General features: G+C 41.4%; 1 protein-coding gene across 5 annotated transcripts in view; it reads left to right on the top strand.

Moving 5' to 3' along the window:
• The window catches only part of LOC129816403 (inactive dipeptidyl peptidase 10-like), a 334,081-nt gene that overhangs the window by 278,388 nt on the left and 35,651 nt on the right, over positions 1 to 20,042 (top strand). For all 5 annotated transcript variants that reach the window (XM_055870847.1, XM_055870848.1, XM_055870850.1 and 2 more), the window contains exon 8: positions 13,662 to 13,782. In XM_055870847.1, the coding sequence (XP_055726822.1) occupies positions 13,662 to 13,782 (121 nt within the window). The remainder of the gene's footprint in view (positions 1 to 13,661; positions 13,783 to 20,042) is intronic.

Raw genomic sequence — 20,042 nt, 5'->3', positions numbered from 1 at the left:
AGAGTGCCTCCTACTGGCCCTCCAACACCACTTCCTGCAGCATCTGGTCTCCCATCCAGGGCCTGACCAGGACCAACCCTGCTTAGCTTCAGAAGCAAGCCAGTAGTGGTATGCAGGGTGGTATGCTGCTTGCAAAGCCAGAATGTATAGATAATAGCCACTCAATCTCTTGTCTTGGGTTAGAAGGTCAACCAAGTTACCTGGCCTTTAAAACATTTGCATCAAAGAATTCCTTTGGTCCTTTTTTTAAGACACAAAATTATGAGGTGCTGGTTTTTAAGTATTTTCCTGTTGTGAAGGTGAATGTCTGGCCCTTTTTGGCAATTCACTTCTACTGGACATTCAAACATGTTGACAGCTTTCAGTCAGATTATTGGAAAGATGATATTTGATAAACGATAACAATCAGTAGTGAAATGCCAAGTACACCTGAAATAACCTATACTAATTTGACACTCAGTATGCCATTTAAATGTAGACCATTTCCATTTCTTCCAAGCCTAACTATTTATCTCAAATCTGCTCGTTTTGTAGTACTTTGTAGTGAAGCTCCGGAGCAGGATTAACCACATTGCCCCATCACCTCTGGAATGCTTCTTTTAAGCTTTTACATCAGGCTGCTCAGACACAGTTCTGATGGTCTCACATGTGAAGGATCACCAAATATTATGAAATTGGGTCATGTTCGATTCAAACCTAGTACGATCCATTTGGATAGTGGGCGCGCTGCTGTATCTAAATGTTTTAATTGAACCTTTATTTAACTAGGCAAGTCAGTTAAGAACAAAGTCAGACATACAATGACAGCCTACCGGGGAACAGTGGGTTTACTGCCTTGTTCAGGGGCAGAATGACAGATTTTTACCTTGTTAGCTCGAGGATTCGATCCATAACCATTCGGTTACTGGCCCAACACTCTAACCACTAGGCTACCTGCCGCCCTTAAAGTGCCAAGAAGGTTCATGTATTTGTCCGACATCATGGGGAAACTAATGGCAGGATCATTATGGTATCCCCAAAAATGTGATACAATAAAGCAGTTTTTCGAACCAAGACCCCAGAACCCTATTAGTCTAATCCAGGGCAAGTGGCATCCAAAATGCACCTGAGCTAAAACGAGAGGCCAGCCTTTCTGAAACGTTGGAAACAGCATAAGCAGGTTGATTTGGAATGCTAAATGACCCTTGCATTGTCTTACTTGCGTAACTCCGGTTCTCTGAGTGAGGTGTCGTACATATGGGGACACGCCCTTCGAGACGGGAACACAAGGAAGCTCCAATCACACAACGTCTGTCGTAGACAGACAGGGGGCATGGTGGATAGTGGGGAACCCCACGTCTTATAAGGCACCACAATCCCACCCTGTACTGATTATCAAGCATATGTTTTCTTCCTTACACATAGCGAGAAGGGAAACGCGGTGAGATACAGTACCTCACTCATAATATCAGAGTAACGGGTTTACTCAAGTAACCTTAAGTTCTCTTTCAAATACTTGTTTCGGTATCTCACATATGGGGAAAGACTCATCCCTCAGAGGCCCCGAACTAAGGGACATATGCGTAGAGCAGGTGGTAGCTTTCCTGTCTAGCCCAACTCCGTCCAAACAGATGGGAAAACTCAAAAATGGATCCAAACTTAAGCCCTTAAACAGATGGGAATTGGTCTATATGGAAAGGTCTAAACTGAAATGTTTCTTACAGAAGAAATATGGAAATGCATAACCTCGGCACACCGCAGGTCTAACTGGTGTTTCCAAGTGGCCATACACCTCTCCAAAGTGTGCACAGCTCCTAAGCAATTTCAATGACTCAAACAAGAGTCTTCAACTCTAATGTGCTTTTTTTTTAGCTCTCTTAGCTGTGCCATTGAGGAACTAGTGCAAGCACATTTTTTGTTGTTTTGTTTGGAACACAGCCCTGCATGCTCGCCTTTACACAAGTAATGTTGTTTACGCAATCCAAAACGGTCCATTATAAATCACAATCTGGGTCAGGTGGACTTAATTTGAAAGCTTGTTCTATTACCAACGTGACTGGCTAAATTATAAAATACGATCTTACAGTATTAGACTTTCACAATGCAATTCAGAGAACAGATCATCATTTTGGTTAATATAGATTGGAGTCAGATGCGTGGCCTGTGGCAAATTCTCTTCACAAGATAACAAACTGGCTCATTCTGTTCAGGACAACCCAGGGTATGACGCCATGTCATCTTGTAACTAACTCTCCATCAAAACGTAGTGATCATAAACCTTTACACTGTATATGCTTTTATGATATCAAACTAGTATTTATTATAGTCCTCGACGTCTCATCTTTCAAAAAATCGAATCGAATCCTATTTTATTTGTCACATGCGCCGAATACAACATTACCGTGAAATGCTTACTTATGAGCCCTTCTGCAACGAAGCAGATTTGTGAAAAAATTAAGTAAGAAAAATAAACAAACAGATAATCGGATCCTCGTAATTTACAGCATTTCCCTCACTCGGACAACAAAAACAATTGCAAAAGTTGCCCAATTAATTAAAACTTCTTGTCATGCGTGGTGCTCAACTTCAGAACAACTGTCAGTCAGAGCCCATACAGAGCTGTGAAGTGGAGACCCTGACACGGATTCTTTTGACAGACGTCACGTAGTAGAACTGCATAAGTGTTGCTCTCCGCTTTCTGGAGGACCGAGTTTTGAAATCAGTAGAATGCACGGTGGAATTAGAGTATGATTGCTAAGGAGATCGAGAAAATTCTGCCGTTTGATTGCAAATATGCAGACAGAGTTGAAAAGAGAACACACATAAGAAGGCTGTGGTATAAAACACCTGTCTCCGGATTACATCTTCAAACTGAGGCAAACATGGCATCCGTGACAGAGAGGGAGAAGCGTCCAATCAATCAAATTTATTTGTAAAGCCCTTCTTACATCAGCTGATGTCACAAAGTGCTGTACAGAAACCCAGCCTAAAACCCCAAACAGCAAGCAATGCAGGTGTAGAAGCTACCTTTGGGAATAGAGGAAGTAGCTTTTCCAACGTACTGAATGATCCCTAGCTCAATAGCACAATCCTCTAGCAATAGAGCTGAGTCGCCGTAGGCCACTAAAACCGAAGTTGCAGAGATTGCGTTGCAGGTAGCTGGCTGAAGACTGTTGTCCCCAAGCGACTATACCCACCATGCGTGACAGATCTCCACCAACTTGGTGGGGTGCCTTTCAGGCGCTGAGACTCTCATTCACCGAGGCAACAGTACCTTTTGGCGGTGTGCCAAAAAGTCGCTTCTTTTGCTCATAGCTATGTAGCTCTGAGCACTTGGCAAGGCGCCTGGATGCAACAGAGAAAAATATTATGAGGAAAGATGCTGAGAGCACTGAACGGGAAAAGTGTTTGAGGGCAACTGATGTTCTGTCATCCTGCTCCTGTCTGAATCATATTGTCTTCTGATCCCGGCTGGAACCTAAAGGTGTCGGGGGAGAGCCTTGATAGGGAGGGCACTCGGGGGAGAAGTGCAACTTCCACACCTACTGCTGTCAGCGGGTTGGAACGATGAGCTGCGGCACAGGGGATAGGTTAGGAAAACGAAGGAGTGTCTCTCTAGTACCACAAGTTGGGGAGAGATGGATATGCTAAACTAGAGAGAGGTTAGGGCAGGGAGCCACCAGTGCTGTGTGCTGCCCCTCTCATTAGCTAGGGGGCTAGGACTGCTTACCTCCAGGTCTGCCCTAATTCTGACAGTAGGCTCTGTAGCCAGAGCTGTAAAATGCAGACTCCTCCATGCGCTGCATGTCCAGGCTAGAAAATCCCTTAGTGGCCAGTCTGCTGGAAAAGGGATGCCCCAGGACAATTTGGCCTCATCAAGCCTGACCATGGAGGTAGGGACGTCGTTAGCCGGAGAGTTGCTCTACAGGCTCTCTCCCAGAGAGGTAAAAGAATTGTCAGCCTGGCCAGAGAGGGTGCTGGTAAGCTAAACGAGGGGATAAGTGATGCTACCAAGTACAGGTAGAAGAAGCTAGCGGATAAACCTAACTCTAAGTGTAACAAGAGTAAGAAAATATATCCGCTTTTATTTGTGAAGGTCATCAAAATGATTGAATTCATGCTTTTGAGTTCATCTTTTGATATGTCTTATAGTTTCGTTTATTCCTATTCACATGTTTCATCTATAGTTGCATTAAGCTCAACGCTGGGGCCGCTGTTGAGTAAGTTTGAGGCTTGAATGTAGCACATGGTTATGTGAATAACGTACTCCTTAGCCTGATGTGTCCCCACTTGCAACAGCAAATAGCTGGCTTTTCGAGTGGTGGTGACTGGTAAAACACTTTTTTCCTCGGATTTACGAACGGACAATCTCCGTTGTTGTATATAGTGCTATTTTATTTCTATTGGTGTATTTTTTATTACCATTTTCATTATTTTATTTCACTTAGCCCTGCATGTTGGAGCTTGAACCATAAGATGTTCACTGTACCCCGCAATCACACCTGCAACCCTGTACATATGACTATTAAACACTCTGAATCGGAATCTAACTGTCTGATGCAGGTGGGGATGAACAATTTGTGAGAGGAGCTTAGAGAGAGCTTGTGATTTCCGTACAGTAGAAAACAATAATGACTAGAGGGCGGGATCGTAGCACCTTATAGGGAGTTGGGTTCCCCATTATTCCCCATGCTTCCTGTCTGTATATGACAGACGTGTAATTGGAGCTTCCCTGTGGTCCAGCCTTGAAGGGAATGTCCCCATATGTGAGATTCTGTAACGAGTATTTGAAAGAGAAACTCCAGTTCATTTTCAAAAGGAAATCTGCCAAATTAGATGATTGATTCCAGCATACAGCCTTTTGTCAACATCTAACAGGCTTTAGTATATTAGTGGCTTCTTGTCTACATTTGGAACATTCTGTGTGGTTTATTTGGGCATAAATCAAACTCACCTCCATTAGAAGGCCATTACTGGTGATGAGGGGTGAGAGGCAGACAGATGTGCAGGCATGCGGGACTCTCGAGTGGCATACGCTGCATCATTAGCCATAAGTGTATCTTATGAATAGATGATACTGCCAGTACACATCTTCGATACCCATACGGGAAAAAAATACATTGGCAAAATAATGTATTTGAAAAACAATTATTTAATACCTTTTAAATACATTCCAACATATATTGAAAATGTGTATATATACTGTAAATGTTTGTAAAATGTACACTGAGTGTACAAAACATTAGGAACACCTGCTCTATCCATGTCAAAATCAAATCAAGTCAAATGTTATTTGTCACGTGCCCCGAATACAACAGGTGTGACCTTACAGTGAAATGCTTACTTACAGGCTCTAGCCAATAGCACACAAAGGGTATTAGGTGTACAATAGGTAAGTAAAGAAATAAAAAACATTAAAAGACAGTTGAAAATAACAGTAGCGAGGCTATATACAGACACGGGTTAGTCAGGCTGATTGAGGTAGTATGTGCATGTAGATATGGTTAAAGTGACTATGCATATATGATGAACAGAGAGTAGCAGTAGCTTAAAAGAGGGTTGGGGGGGGGGGGGGGGCACACAATGCAAATAGTCCGGGTAGCCATTTGATTACCTGTTCAGGAGTCTTATGGCTTGGGGGTAAAAATTGTTGAGAAGCCTTTTTGTCCTAGACTTGGCACTCCGGTACCTCTTGCCATGCGGTAGTAGAGAGAACAGAGTATGACTGGGGTGGCTGGGGTCTTTGACAATTTTTAGAGCCTTCCTCTGACACCGCCTGGTGTAGAGGTCCTGGATAGCAGACAGCTTAGCCCCAGTGATGTACTGGGCCGAACGCACTACCCTCTGTAGTGCCTTGCGGTCGGAGGCCGAGCAATTGCCGTACCAGGCAGTGATGCAACCGGTCATGATGCTCTCGATGTTGCAGCTGTACAACCTTTTGAGGATCTCAGGACCCATGCCAAATCTTTTTAGTTTCCTGAGGGGGAATATGATTTGTCGTGCCCTGTTCGCGACTGTCTTGGTGTGTTTGGACCATTCTAGTTTGTTGTTGATGTCGACACCAAGGAACTTGAAGCTCTCAAACTGCTCCACTACAGCACCGTCGATGAGAATGGGGGAGTGCACGGCCCTCCTTTTCCTGTAGTCCACAATCATCTCCTTAGTCTTGGTTACGTTGAGGGATAGGTTGTTATTCTGGCACCACCCAGCCAGGTCTCTGACCTCCCTATAGGCTGTCTCATCGTTGTCGGTGATCAGGCCTACCACTGTTGTTTCATCTGCAAACTTAATGATGGTGTTGGAGTCGTGCCTGGCCATGCAGTCGTGGGTGAACAGGGAGTACAGGAGGGGACTGAGCACGCACCCCTGGGGAGCTCCAGTGTTGAGGATCAGCGTGGCAGATGTGTTTCTACCTACTCTCACCACCTAGTGGCGACCCGTCAGGAAGTCCAGGATCCAGTTGCAGAGGGAGGTGTTTAGACCCAGGATCCTTAACTTAGTGATGAGCTTTGAGGGTACTATGGTGTTGAACGTTGAGCTGTAGTAAATTAATAGCATTCTCACATAAGTGTTCATTTTGTCCAGGTGGGAAAGGGAAGTGTGGAGTGCAATAGAGATCATCTGCATCATCTGTGGATCTGTTTGGGCGGTATGCAAATTGAAGTGGGTCTAGGGTTTCTAGGATAATGGTGATGATGTGAGCCATTACCAGCCTTTCAAAGCACTTCATGGCTACAGACGTGAGTGCTACAGGTCTTTAGTCATTTAGGCAGGTTTCCTTTGTTTTCTTGGGCACAGGGACTATGGTGGTCTGCTTGAAACATGTTGTTATAACAGACTCAATCAGGGACATGTTGAAAATATCAGTGAAGACACCTGCCAGTTGGTCAGCACATGCTCCGAGCACACGTCCTGGTATTCCATCTGGCCCCGCAGCCTTGTGTATGTTGACCTGTTTAAAGGTCTAGCTAACACAATGTGTCATTGGAACACAGTAGTGATGGTTGCTGATAATGGGCCTCTGATCGCCTATGTCGATATTCCATAAAAAATCTGCTGTTTCCAGCTACAATAGTAATTTACAACATTAACAATGCTTACACTGTATTTCTGATCAATGAAGGAAAGGAAATGTCTAAGTGACCCTAAACTTTTGAGCGGTAGAGTAAGTTTTCAGATCCTTTACTCAGTACTTTGTCGAAGCAACTTTGACAGCAATTACAACCTCAAGTTGTTTTGGGTATGATGCTATAAGCTTGGCACACCTGTATTTGGGGAGTTTCTCCCATTCTTCTCAGCAGATCCTCTCAAGCTCTGTCAGGTCGGATCGGGAGCGTTGCTTGATTTCTCTGTAATTTTCTCCGTTCATCTTTCCCTTGATCCTGACTAGTCTCCCAGTCCCTGCCGCTGAAAAACATACCCACAGCATGATGCTGACACCACCATGCTTCACCGTGGGGATGGTGCCAGGTTTCCTCCAGATGTGATGCTTGGCTTTCAGGCCAAAGAGTTCATTCTCGGTTTTGTCAGACCAGAGAATCTTGTTTCTCATGGTCTGAGAGTCTTTCGGTTCCTTTTGGTAAACTCCAAACTCGTTTTCATGTGCCTTTTACTAAGGAGTGGCTTATGTCTGGCAACTCTAACATAAAGGCCTGATTGGTGGAGTGCTGCAGAGATGGTTGTCCTTCTGGGAAGGTTCTCCCATCTCCACAGAGGAACTCTGGAGCTTTGTCAGAGTGACCATCCAGTTCTTTGTCACCTCCCTGACCCCCCCCCCCCCCCCCCCCCCGATTGCTCAGTTTGCCCGGGCGGAATGATGGAGGCATTTCCTAATAACGTCCAATCAATTGAATTTACCACAGGTGGACTGCAATTAAGTTGAAGAAACATCTCAATGATGAGCAAAGGAAACAGGATGCCTCTGAGCTCAATTTCGAGGATCATAGCAAAGGGTCTGGATATTTATGTAAGTAAGGTACTTCTGCTTTTATTTTTTATACATTTGCAAACATTTCCTTATGGGGTATTGTGTTTAAAGATTGACGAGGAAAAAATACATATTTAATCAATTTTAGAATGCGGCTGTAACCTAACAAAATGTGGGAAAAGTCAAGGGGTTTGAATACTTTCCGAATGCACTGTATATGGAGACCGCCCTACCCCGGCATAGACAGGGCTTAGAGTCTTATGGGTTATAAAATCCTGTTATATTAAATGAAGTGCCCTTTTATATAGACCACATGGAGAATCCAATAAATCTGATTTTCCAGATGAATAAAGACTTGCTAAAGTACCCCAAAATTGTTTTCATGTCCCTCCATGTCCCTCATTTAAGGGTCAAGCCTGTTACGTGAACGGATCTCTTGTTTTAATATGGGTGAAACTATTCCTATATTTTTTATAAAGAAACACTGAACATCTAATTGTCAAATCTGTTACCCATAGATAGATAGGCTAGAAATGTTTTAACAAATACATTTTTATTTTGTTCATCTTGCATTCATTTACCCCTCCCTGTTGCACACAACAAGCTTCCATTCCCCAGTCACGGGATTTATGGCTGATTTAAGAAGAAATCATCAACCTTGTGACTTTATTTGGCACCTTTTCAGCCTATTTATGCTATGCCCGGTTAATCTAAAAAATCGTGCCCAAATTAAACGGCCTCGTACTCTGTTCTAGATCATACAATATGCATATTATTATTACTATTGGATAGAAAACACTCTGAAGTTTCTAAAACTGTTTGAATTATATCTGTGAGTAAAACAGAACTCATTTGGCAGCAAACTTCCAAACAGGAAGTGAAAATTCTGAAAATGGGGCTCTGTGTCAGGGCCTGCCTATTTAACTGGCTTATATTTATGGATCTGTATGCACTTCATACGCCTTCCACTAGATGTCAACAGGCAGTAGAATGTTGAATGGGGTGTCTAACTTGATGTGAGACCGAATGAGAGCTTTTGGAGTGACAGGTCCGCTCTTTTGTCAGTGTTCAACTGCGCACCAGGGAACCTCACATTGTCTTCTGAAATGCGTTCGGTATACACGACGAAATGCTCCGGCTCTGATTTTATTGGATACATATGAGAAAAACATCATAAAGTAGGATTTTCAACCGAGTTTGACCAGTTTATTCAACGTTTATTGGGACTTTTGGAATTTTTCGTTCCATGTGTTAAGATTTCTTGGACATGTGCCCTCCACATGGCTAGCCAAAGTTGCTAATTCGACAGAAGAAATGGACATTCTAAAACAAAACAACGATTTATTCTGGAACTAGGACTCCTTGCACAACATTCTGATGGAAGATCATCAAAAGTAAGAGAATATTTATGATGTTATTTCGTATTTTTGTGGTTTGTGTTGGCTCCAACAAGGTGGAGAATTGTTGGGCGCTGTCTCACAATATTGCATGCTGTACGTTGTACTAAAGTTATTTTTTTAAATCTAACACAGCGGTTGCATTAACCTGTCTAGGATCAGCGTGGCGCTAGCGGCACACCCCCCCCCCCCCCACTGAAAAACCAGTGCCGCGAAATTCCCAAAAAATATTTTTTTTAAATATTTAACTTTCACAAATTAAAGTCCAATACAGCTAATGAAAGACACAGATCTTGTGAATCCAGTCAACATGTCCGATTTTTAAAATGTTTTACAGGGAAGACACAATATGTAAAGATGTACATCTATTACCTAAAAACACATTAGCATAATCCACCATCTTTTATTTGTCCACCAACACCAGTAGCCATCACCAATTCGGCTAAACTAAGATATTTATAGCCCCTAACCAACAAAAAAACTCATTAGATGACAGTCTGATAACATATTTATGGTATGGGATAGGTTTTGTTAGAAAAAAGTGCATATTTCAGGTAGATGGCATAGGTTACAATTGCACCCACCGTCACAAATGGAATAGAAAAACTACTTAGAGCAACGTGTTTACCTACTTACTAATCATCAAACATTTCGTAAAAATACACAGCATACACGAATCGAAAGACACAGATCCTGTGAATACAGACAATATTTCAGATTTTCTAAGTGTCTTACAGCGAAAACACAATAAATCGTTATATTAGCGTAGCACATAGCACATAGCAGCCCAGCATTGATTCTAGCCAAAGTGAGCGATAAAAGTCAACATCGCCAAAAGATATTAATTTTTTCACTAACCTTCTCAGAATTCTTCCGATGACACTCCTGTAACATCATATTACACATTCCATATAGAGTTTGATCGCAAATGTTTATATTTAGCCACCAAAATCATGGTTAGACAATGTGAAATGTAGACAAGCTGGTAAAGAAAAAGTCCTTGCGCCACTTAGACAGTGATCTACTCTTATACATAAATACTCATAAACGTGACTAAAAAATATAGGGTGGACAGGGATTGATAGACAATTTAATTCTTAATACAATTGCGGAATAACATTTTTTAATTTATCCTTACTTTTCAATACAGTTTGCGCCTAGCGAAGCTACGTCATAAAACATGGCGTCCTAAGCCACTAAAATGTTTCGACAGAAACACGATTTATCATAATAAAAATGTCCTACCTTGAGCTGTTCTTCCATCAGTATCTTGGGCAAAGGATCCTTTCTTGAGAGCAATCGTCTTTTGGTGGAAAGCTGTCCTCTTGCCATGTGGAAATGCCTACTGCGTTCGGGATGAACTGAAAAGCGTGCCCAACTATTCACATCGTTGCAAAAATAAATGTCCCAAAATCGCACTAAACGGATATAAATTGCTATAAAACGCTTTAAATTAACTACCTTATGATGTTTTTAACTCCCATAACGAGTAGAAACATGACCCGAGTAATATTACCCCCTTCACTAATGCTTGGAACAGGAGCGGGCCGGTGTCCTCTAGGCGCATGACGCAGCTCCAAAAGAATGACTAGCTTCAGGGTTTTTTCATTTGTGGGGCCTGTGAACGCGCAATCGACCCCATTGGAATCGTCATCACGTAAAGGCATCCAGGGGAAGACGTAAGAAGTGTCCGTATAGTCATAGCAATATCAGTGCCGTTTTAACTGACTTCAGAACAGTGGCCAACATTTCTGAAATCTGAATCCATGTCAGGGAAATTGCTGTAGAATGGGCTCTGTTCCACTTAGAGACAAAATTTCAACTCCTATAGAAACTATAGACTGTTTTCTATCCAATAATAATAATAATATGCATATTGTACGATCAAGGATTTTGTGGGAAGCCGTTTCAAAAATTACCAAATTAGCATAAATAGTCTAAACAGCGCCCCCATCCCCAACAGGTTAAGAACCAGTGTATCTTTCATTTGCTGTACAACATGTATTTTTTAGTAAAGTTTATGATGAGTTTTTTGGTTAGATTGCGTGACTGTCCAAAATATCTTCGGACAATTTGGTGCATTATGGCTACGTATTCACAATGTAAAACCACGATTTGTACCTCTAAATATGCACATTTTCGAACAAAACATAAATGTATTGTATAACATGATGTTATAAGACTGTCATCTGATGAAGTTGTTCAAGGTTAGTGATTAATTTTATCTCTATTTGTGGGTTTTGTGAAAGCTATGTTGGCGGTGAATAAATGGCGTTGTGTGTTTGGCTATTGTGGTGAGCTAATATAAATATATATTGTGTTTTCGCTGTAAAACACTTAAAAAATCGGAAATATTGGCTGGATTCACAAGATGTTTATCTTTCATTTGCTGTACAACATGTATTTTTCGTAAATGTTTTATGATGAGTATTTAGGAATTTCACGTTGCTCTCTGTAATTATTCTGGCTGTTTTGGTGCTATTTGGGATGGTGGCTGCAATGTAAAATGTGATTTCGAGTCCTACAGCAACAATGTTTTTATGAACCCCCTGCTAAAGATGAAGAGAAATATATCTTCCATTACGTTTTCACTAACGTGGAAGTCAGTCTTTCGGGGATTGACATCTAGTGAGCCAACGAAAAGTGAGCATGAGAAGGCTTAGGTCTGCACACACAATGCTAGGTATAGCACCGCTAGCCGTACACTGTAGAGCCGTATAATACCACTCATTGGAAGCACAACATTTACATTTACATTTCAGTCATTTAGCAGATGCTCTTATCCAGAGTGACTTACAGTTAGTGCATTCATCTTAATATCACAGTCATAGTAAGTACATTTTTCCGCAATATAGTAGCTGTCAGCGAGGTCAGCGCTAGTAAGGGTGGGGAAAAAGTCAAGTGTGAGTGTTAGTTCACAAAAGTCTTTTTTTTGGTGGTGCTGTGGGATTATTTAAGATACTATTTGAAGAGGTAGGGTTTCAGACGTTTTCGGGAAAGATGGGCAGGGACTCTGCTGTCCTCGCTTCAGGCTGGTTCCACCATTGGGGTGCCAGGACAGTGAAGAGCTTGGACTGGGCTGAGCAGGAGCTAGCCATACATTGTACAACCTATAGTAAAAAAAAGAATGGGATAAGAATAATCTTCTCGAGCTCCATAATGTTTTCATTATTTAATTAAGCTGAAGACAGGCCCTTACTATACTCTTCTTTTTTTACCTCTTGAGATGGGAAAACATGTTTTTATGAATTTGAGCATGTGATCTTGGTGACAAAAGTAAATTTGTTTACTCACATCACAATTAAAGTGATATTACTGGCAAAGTTTTGGCCTGGTAGGCCCCAAAAATGATACTGATACTCAGTTCGTATAGAGAACTGACACAATAGGTTTGTGTGGGTCAACAACAGCATCCTTGAAGTGAAGGTTTTTGCTGCTGGGCTGATCTGTGAACACAAACTCAAGCCCAAATCAAAAAGTAATCCATATAGAAATGTTGCGATAGCGCTTCCTTGTAACCTGTCATAACCAAATTTCCTAACAGACGCCTCATAGTTTCAAACACACTCCTCTCCTACACCACTGTGGTACTGAAAATCCGACCCCATTTAAGGACAGCTAGTCTCAGCTTTTAGTGAAGCAGATGGCACATTGATGTGGAAACTGTTCAAACTGTTCAAGTCATTGCTGTTAAAAGCAGCTCTTTTGGCCGAATCCTATACCACACACACACACTACTGAAGCGATTTAGACAAGTTGCCTTTGCTTAATGCCTTTGATATAACAGCGGGGCCTGCAGAGCTTGAGATGGGGTCAGCTCAGCTCCAGGACCAAGTGACTACATAACAGTGCTTTATGTAAGTCTGGCTGATGCAGACAGCTGGCTGGCTGAGAAACGTTGAATGGTTCTGGGAAAAGTAGTCATCTGAGGCTGAGGAATTGGGTGCTAATTTCAACACTGCTCTATGTAACACAGGTCCTTTAGGTTGATGGAATCGGACATTAGGTTTCTGCTGTTTCTCTGGACAGGTATGATTCCAGGCCACTTCAACCGTATCGAATCAGGGAATAAGACCTGAATGGAAAATGTGTTATTATTTCCCCCTTTCATGAATTTCAATATCTCTGCTAAATTGAGTGGGTTGAAAGGGATTTTACCATAGGCCTTGTATTTGGATATACTGTACATTACCATAGAAGTTTATTCTCTCTGGGTTCAAAACATAATTTTTGTCAAACGCTGATGTTTCATTGAGTTTCACAGTGCAGGCCTGTAGAGGTCATACCAAGGTGTAATGTTAAATGTGATATGTCAGTAATGACTTTCCTGATCTCCTTGTGTGTCCTTGTGCCCACAGATCTACATATTTGAGAACAATATTTACTACCAATCAGATGTGAAGAGCAACTCCCTCAGACTGACATCGTCTGGAAAGGAAGGGGTCATCTTCAATGGGATCGCTGACTGGCTGTACGAGGGTAGGTGGGTCATTCCACGAATAGAATACATTTTGCGCCCCTTTGATATTTGAAGTAGAAATTGTGCCGCAATATTTCATCTTAAATGCCTGTTATATTAATTGAAGTGCCCTTTAATATAGACCACACAGAACATGTTATCAGCTTTTTTATATTAATTAAAAGACTTGCTAAAGTGCCAACATTCAGCATTTTGGCATGCACCTCTGTACCCTCCGAAGATTTTAACCCACGTAACCCCAAAATATATCAATGTTTTCACCATCCTCTGCAGTTGTGATGTACTGCAAAATTCTCTAAAACGATGTTGGAGGCGGCTTATGGTAGAGACATTAACATTACATTTTCTGGCAACATCTGTGGTGGAAATTCCTGCGGTCAGCATGCCAATTTCATGTTCCCTCAAAACTTGAGACATCTGTGGCATATTGTTGTGGGATGTTTTTTTTTTTAGAGTGGCCTTATATGGTCCCTAGCACAAGGTGGACCTGTGTAATGATCATGCTGTTTAATCAGATTCTTTATATGCCACACCTGTCGGGTGGATGGATTATCTTGGCAAAGGAAAAATGCTTATTAACAGGGATGTAAACAAATTTATGCACAACATTTGAGAGAAATAAGCTTGTTGTGCATATGCAGTGGTGTAAAGTACTTAAGTAAAAATACTTTAAAGTACTATTTAAATAGTTTTGGGGGGTATCTGTACTTTACTTTACTATTCATATTTTTAACTACTTTTACTTTTACTTCACTACATTCCGAAAGAAAATAATGTAGTTTTTTACTCCATACATTTTACCTGACACCCAAAGGTACTCATTACATTTTGAATGCTTAGCAGGACAGAAAAATGGAACAATTCACGCACTTATCAAGACAACACAAATGCATCTATTGTAAATTATGTCTGAGTGTTGGAGTGTGCCCCTGGTTAGCCATACATTTTAAAAACAAGAAAATGGTGCTGTCTGCTCTGCTTAATAGAAGGAATTTTAAATGATTTATACTTTTACTCTTGATACTTAAGTATAATTTAGCAATTACATTTACTTTTGATACTTAAGAATATTTAGAAGCAACTACTTTTAGACTTTTACTCAAGTAGTATTTTACTGGGTGACTTTTACTTTTCCATGAGTAACTTTCTATTAAGGTGTCTATACTTTTACTCAAGTATGACAAATGGGTACTTTTTCCACTACTGTCCGTATGGAACATTTCTTGGGTCTTTTATTTCAGCTCATGCAACATGGGACCAACACTTTACATGTTGCGTTTACATTTTTGTTCAGTTTAACTCAAGATATTTGTGACTGAATAACACAGTTCAGTGATTTTCAACAATTCTAACATGCCTCATGTTTTCCTGATGATATCAAATTAGTCAAACACAGTCGGGGAGTCAAACTGCATTTTTGAAACTAAATTTTCATTTCCCTTCAGCTACATAGTAGGTGGATGAATGAAATACTAAATTAGTGCCGAATGCCAGTTTATGCAAAACAATGATTAAATATAAATGTGATGAAATAGCAGATTTGAAAAGGGAAGAGCTAATTAAGTTTAGGAGAAAGACAGCCCATTACGTTACTCAGGAGAAATGAAACTTTACACAGATTAAGAAAGCGTTTCAGCAAGCAGTTACTTCAACTGTGCAATTGTGTATAATTTTTGTTAATTTTTCCATCATCTGTACCTGTGTGAAGAATTATCATTTTAATTATTTACCGTGTGGGCATTTTTGCCTCGATATGGACATCCAGAGCCATATTAACTAAGCGTGTGCACCCAGCAATGTATAAAATACCAAAAGGAAAGCCAAAACATGACACTATTCGTTTAAAGTACAGTTTACCATTACTTTATTCTTTCTCTTGATCTGTATTTGACCTTTTTGTTATTTCACCACTCTGGGGCACTCTGTTCACAACATTGACACTCGCCCACACAATGCCATCTGCCCAGTACAGTTGTAAACAGGATTCATCCTTGAAGAGCACCCTTCTCCAGCATGCCAGTAACCATTGAACGCGAGCATTTTCCCACTGAAGTCGGTTACGACGCCCAACTTCATAAAGGTCAAGACCCTGGTGAGGATGACGAGCATGCAGATGAGCTTCCCTGAGATGGTTTCTGACAGGTTGTGCAGAAATTCTTTAGTAGTGCAAACCCACAGTTTCATCAGCTGTTCAGGTGTCTGTTCTCAGACGATCCCACAGATAAAGAAGCCGGATGTGGAGGTCCTGGGCTGGCATGGATACATGTGATATGCGGTTGTGAGGCCGGTCGGACGTACTGCCAAATTCTCTAAAATTACATTGGAGGTGGTTTATGGTCGAGAAATTACCATTCAATTACCGGGCAACAGCTCTGGTGGACAATACTGCAGTCTGCATGCCAATTGCACGCTCACTCAAAACTTGAGTCATCTGTGGCATTTTGTTGTGTGACAAAAATTATTATTTTTTAGTCCCCAGCACAAGATGCCCCTGTGTAAAGAGCATGCTGTTTATCCAGTTTCTTCATATGCCACACCTGTTTTGGTGGATGGATTATCTTGGCAAAGGAGAAATGCACACTAACAGGGATGGAAAAAAAATTGTGCACAACATTTGAGAGTAATAAAGCTTTTGGTGGCGTATGGAAAATGTTGTGGATCTTTTATTTCAGCTGATGAAACATGAGAACATAACTTTATATGTTGCGTTTATATTTTTGTTCAGTATACATGATTTTCATGGTAATATGACAGTTTCTATGACAACCTAAATATTCCTTAGTTTGTCTGTTTTGAACTCTGTGACAATGTGAACTAAAATCTCTCTCTCTCTCTCTCGCTCTCTCTCTCTCTCTCTCTCTCTGGAGATTCAAATGACTCCCAATCAGACCTAATTAACATCTCAAATGTTTGACATTATGTTGCCACAGACCGTTAAGTACTGTTAACTGCACTCGAACATCATGCTTGAGTTGTCGCAATACTTTAGTGCTCTCTATTTTTTTTAGCACACTATCGACATATGGCCTTCTCATATGGAACAGTACAGATGGAAACTTCAGGAAAGATGGTTATGTCAACTATTATCTCAAGGTGTTTCACACAAAATTTCCATATGCAGCGTTTACCGTGAATGAAGTCTCCGCGGATGAGGGAACGCAATACTTCAGTGATACGGATTGAATCCAGCCCTAACACTACTACATGGCCATTTTGTTGGAGAATACAGTGCCTTGTGAAAGTATTCACACCCCTCGACTTTGTCTGCATTTTGTTGAGTTACAGTCTGAATTTAAAATTTCAAAATGTTTACAAATTAATTAAAAATGAAAGCTGAAATGTCTTGAGTCAATAAGTATTCACCCCTTTGCCATGGGTAACCTAAAAAAAAATCAGGAGTAAAAATGTGCTTAACAAGTAATACAATATGTGGCGTGAACTTACTGTGTGCTATTAAAGTGTTTAACCTGATTTTTGAATATCACTGTACCAATCAATCAATCAAGTTTATTTTATATAACCCTTCGTACATCAGCTAATATCTCGAAGTGCTGTACAGAAACCCAGCCTAAAAACTGATGGGTGGCCAGTCCTCTTCTGGCTGTGCCGGGTGGAGATTATAACAGAACTATGCCAAGATGTTCAAAATGTTCATAAGTGACAAGCACGGTCAAATAATAATCATAAATAATTTTCAGTTGGCTTTTCATAGCCGATCATACCACACACATACAATTATGTGTAACGTCCCTCAGTCGAGCAGTGAATGTCAAACACAGATTAAACCACAAAGACCAGGGAGGGTTTCCAATGCCTCGCAAAGAAGGGCAACTATTGGTAGATGTGTAAAGAAAAAAGCAGACATTGACTATCCCTTTGAGCATGGTGAAGTTATGAATTACACTTTGGATTGTGTGGAAGGAAACTGCTCAGGGATTTCACCTTAAGGCCAATGGTATCTTTAAAACAGTTCGTGTTTAATGGCTGTGATAGGAGAAAACTGAGGATGGATCAACAACATTGTAGTTAATCCACAATACTAACCTACCAGACGAGCTAAATGGCTTTTATGCTCGCTCAGTAGCCGATGTGAGCAAGACCTTTAAACAGGTTAATATTCACAAGGCGGGGGACCAGACGGATTACCAGGACCTGTACTCAGAGCATGCGCGGACCGACTGGCAACCAACCTCTACCTGACCGAGTCTGTAATACCTACATGTTTCAAGCAGACCACCATAGTCCCTGTGCCCAAGAAACCGAAGTTAACCTGCCTAATTGACTACCGCCCCGTAGCTCGCACGTCGGTAGCCATGAAGTGTTTGAAAGGCTTGTCATGGCTCACATCAACACCATAATCCCGGAAACCCCAGGCCCAATCCAATTCGCAAACCGCCCCAACAGATCCACAGATGACGCATTCTCAATCGCTCCACACTGCCCTTTCCCACCTGCACAAAAGGAACACCTACTACTATGTGAGCATGCTGTTCATTGACTACAGCTCAGCGTTCAACACCATAGTGCCCACAAGGCTCATCACTAAGCTAAGGACCCTGGGACTAAAGACCTCCCTCTTCAACTGGATTCTGGACTTCATGATGGGCCGTCCCCAGGTGGTGAGGGTAGGCACCAGCACATCTGCCACGCTGATCCTCATCACAGGGGCCCCCCAGGGGTCCGTGCTTAGTCCCCTCCTGTCCTAACTGTTCACCCACGACTGCGTGGCCAAGCACGACTCCAACACCATCATTAACTTTGCTGACGACACAACAGTGGTAGGTCTGATCACTGACAACGATGGGACAGACTATAGGGAGGAGGTCAGAGACATGGCAGTATGGTGGCGCTACAGAGGGTAGCGCATACGGCCCAGTACATCACTGGGGCCAAGGTTCCTGCCATCCAGGACCTATATACTCGGCGGTGTCACAGGTCACCCAAGTCATAGACTGTTCTCTACCACTAGGTCTAAAAGTCTCCTTAACAGCTTCTACCCTCAAGCCATAAAACTGCTGTACAATTGATCAAATGGCCACCCGGACTATTTACATTGACCCCCCCCCCCCCTTTGTTTCTACACTGCTGCTACTCGCTGTGTATTATCAATGCATAGTCACTTTACCCCTACCTTCATGTACAAATTACCTCGACTAACCTGTACTCCCGCACATTGACTCGGTACCAGTACCCCCTGTTATATAGCCCCGTTATTTGATTGTGTTACTTTTTATTTTGTAATATACTTTAGTTTATTTAGTAAATATTTTCTTGACTCTATTTCTTGAACTGCATTGTTGGTGAAGGGCTTGTAGTAAGCATTTCACCTGTTGTATTCAGTGCATGTGAAAAATAACATTTGATTTGATAATTGACCGAATGAAAAGAAGGAAGCCTGTACAGAATACAAATATTCCAAAACATGCATCCTGTTTGCAACAAGGCACTAAAGTAACACTGCAAAATATATGGCAAAGCAATTAAGTTTTTGTCCTGAATACAAACTATTATGTTTGGGGCAAATCCAACACATTACTTAGTACCACTCTTCATATTTTCAAACATAGTGGTGGCTGCATCATGCTATGGGTATGCTGATAATCGTTAAGGACTGGGGAGTTTTTCAGGATGAAGAAGAAACATAATAGACCTAAGCAGAGGCAAACTCCTAGAGGATAACCTGTTTCAGTCTGCTTTCCACCAGACAATGGGAGATGAATTCACCTTTCAGCGGGACAATAACCTACAACACAAGGCCAAATCTACACTGGATTCGCTTACCAAGAAGACAGTGAATGTTTCTGAGTGGCTGAGCTAAAGTTTTGACTTAAATCTGCTTAAACATCTACAGCAAGACCTGGAAATGGTTGTCTAGCAATGATCAACAATCAATTTGACAGAGCTTGAAGTTTTGAAAAGAATAATGGGCAAATGTTGCACAATCCAGGTGTGGAACACTCTTAGACACTTACCCAGAAAGACTCACAGCTGTAATCGCTGCCAAAGATGCTTCTACAAAGTATTGACTCAGGGTGTAAATACTTATGTAAATGAGATATTCCTGTACCTAAAAACAGAAGGCAAACATTTCTAAAAACATGTTTTCACTTTGTCATTATTGTGTGTGTAGATGGGTGAGAAAAAAAAATATATTGAATCCATTTTGAATTCAGGCTGTAACAAGTCAAGGGGTATGCATACTTTCTGTCTTTAATTTTCTCGAGATCTGCAATGTATTTCTTATATATTCGTGTGTCTC

Source organism: Salvelinus fontinalis, chromosome 19 (assembly GCF_029448725.1).
Source record: "Salvelinus fontinalis isolate EN_2023a chromosome 19, ASM2944872v1, whole genome shotgun sequence".
Classification (NCBI taxonomy): domain Eukaryota; kingdom Metazoa; phylum Chordata; class Actinopteri; order Salmoniformes; family Salmonidae; genus Salvelinus; species Salvelinus fontinalis.
This window is presented reverse-complemented; position numbering and strand designations above follow the sequence as displayed.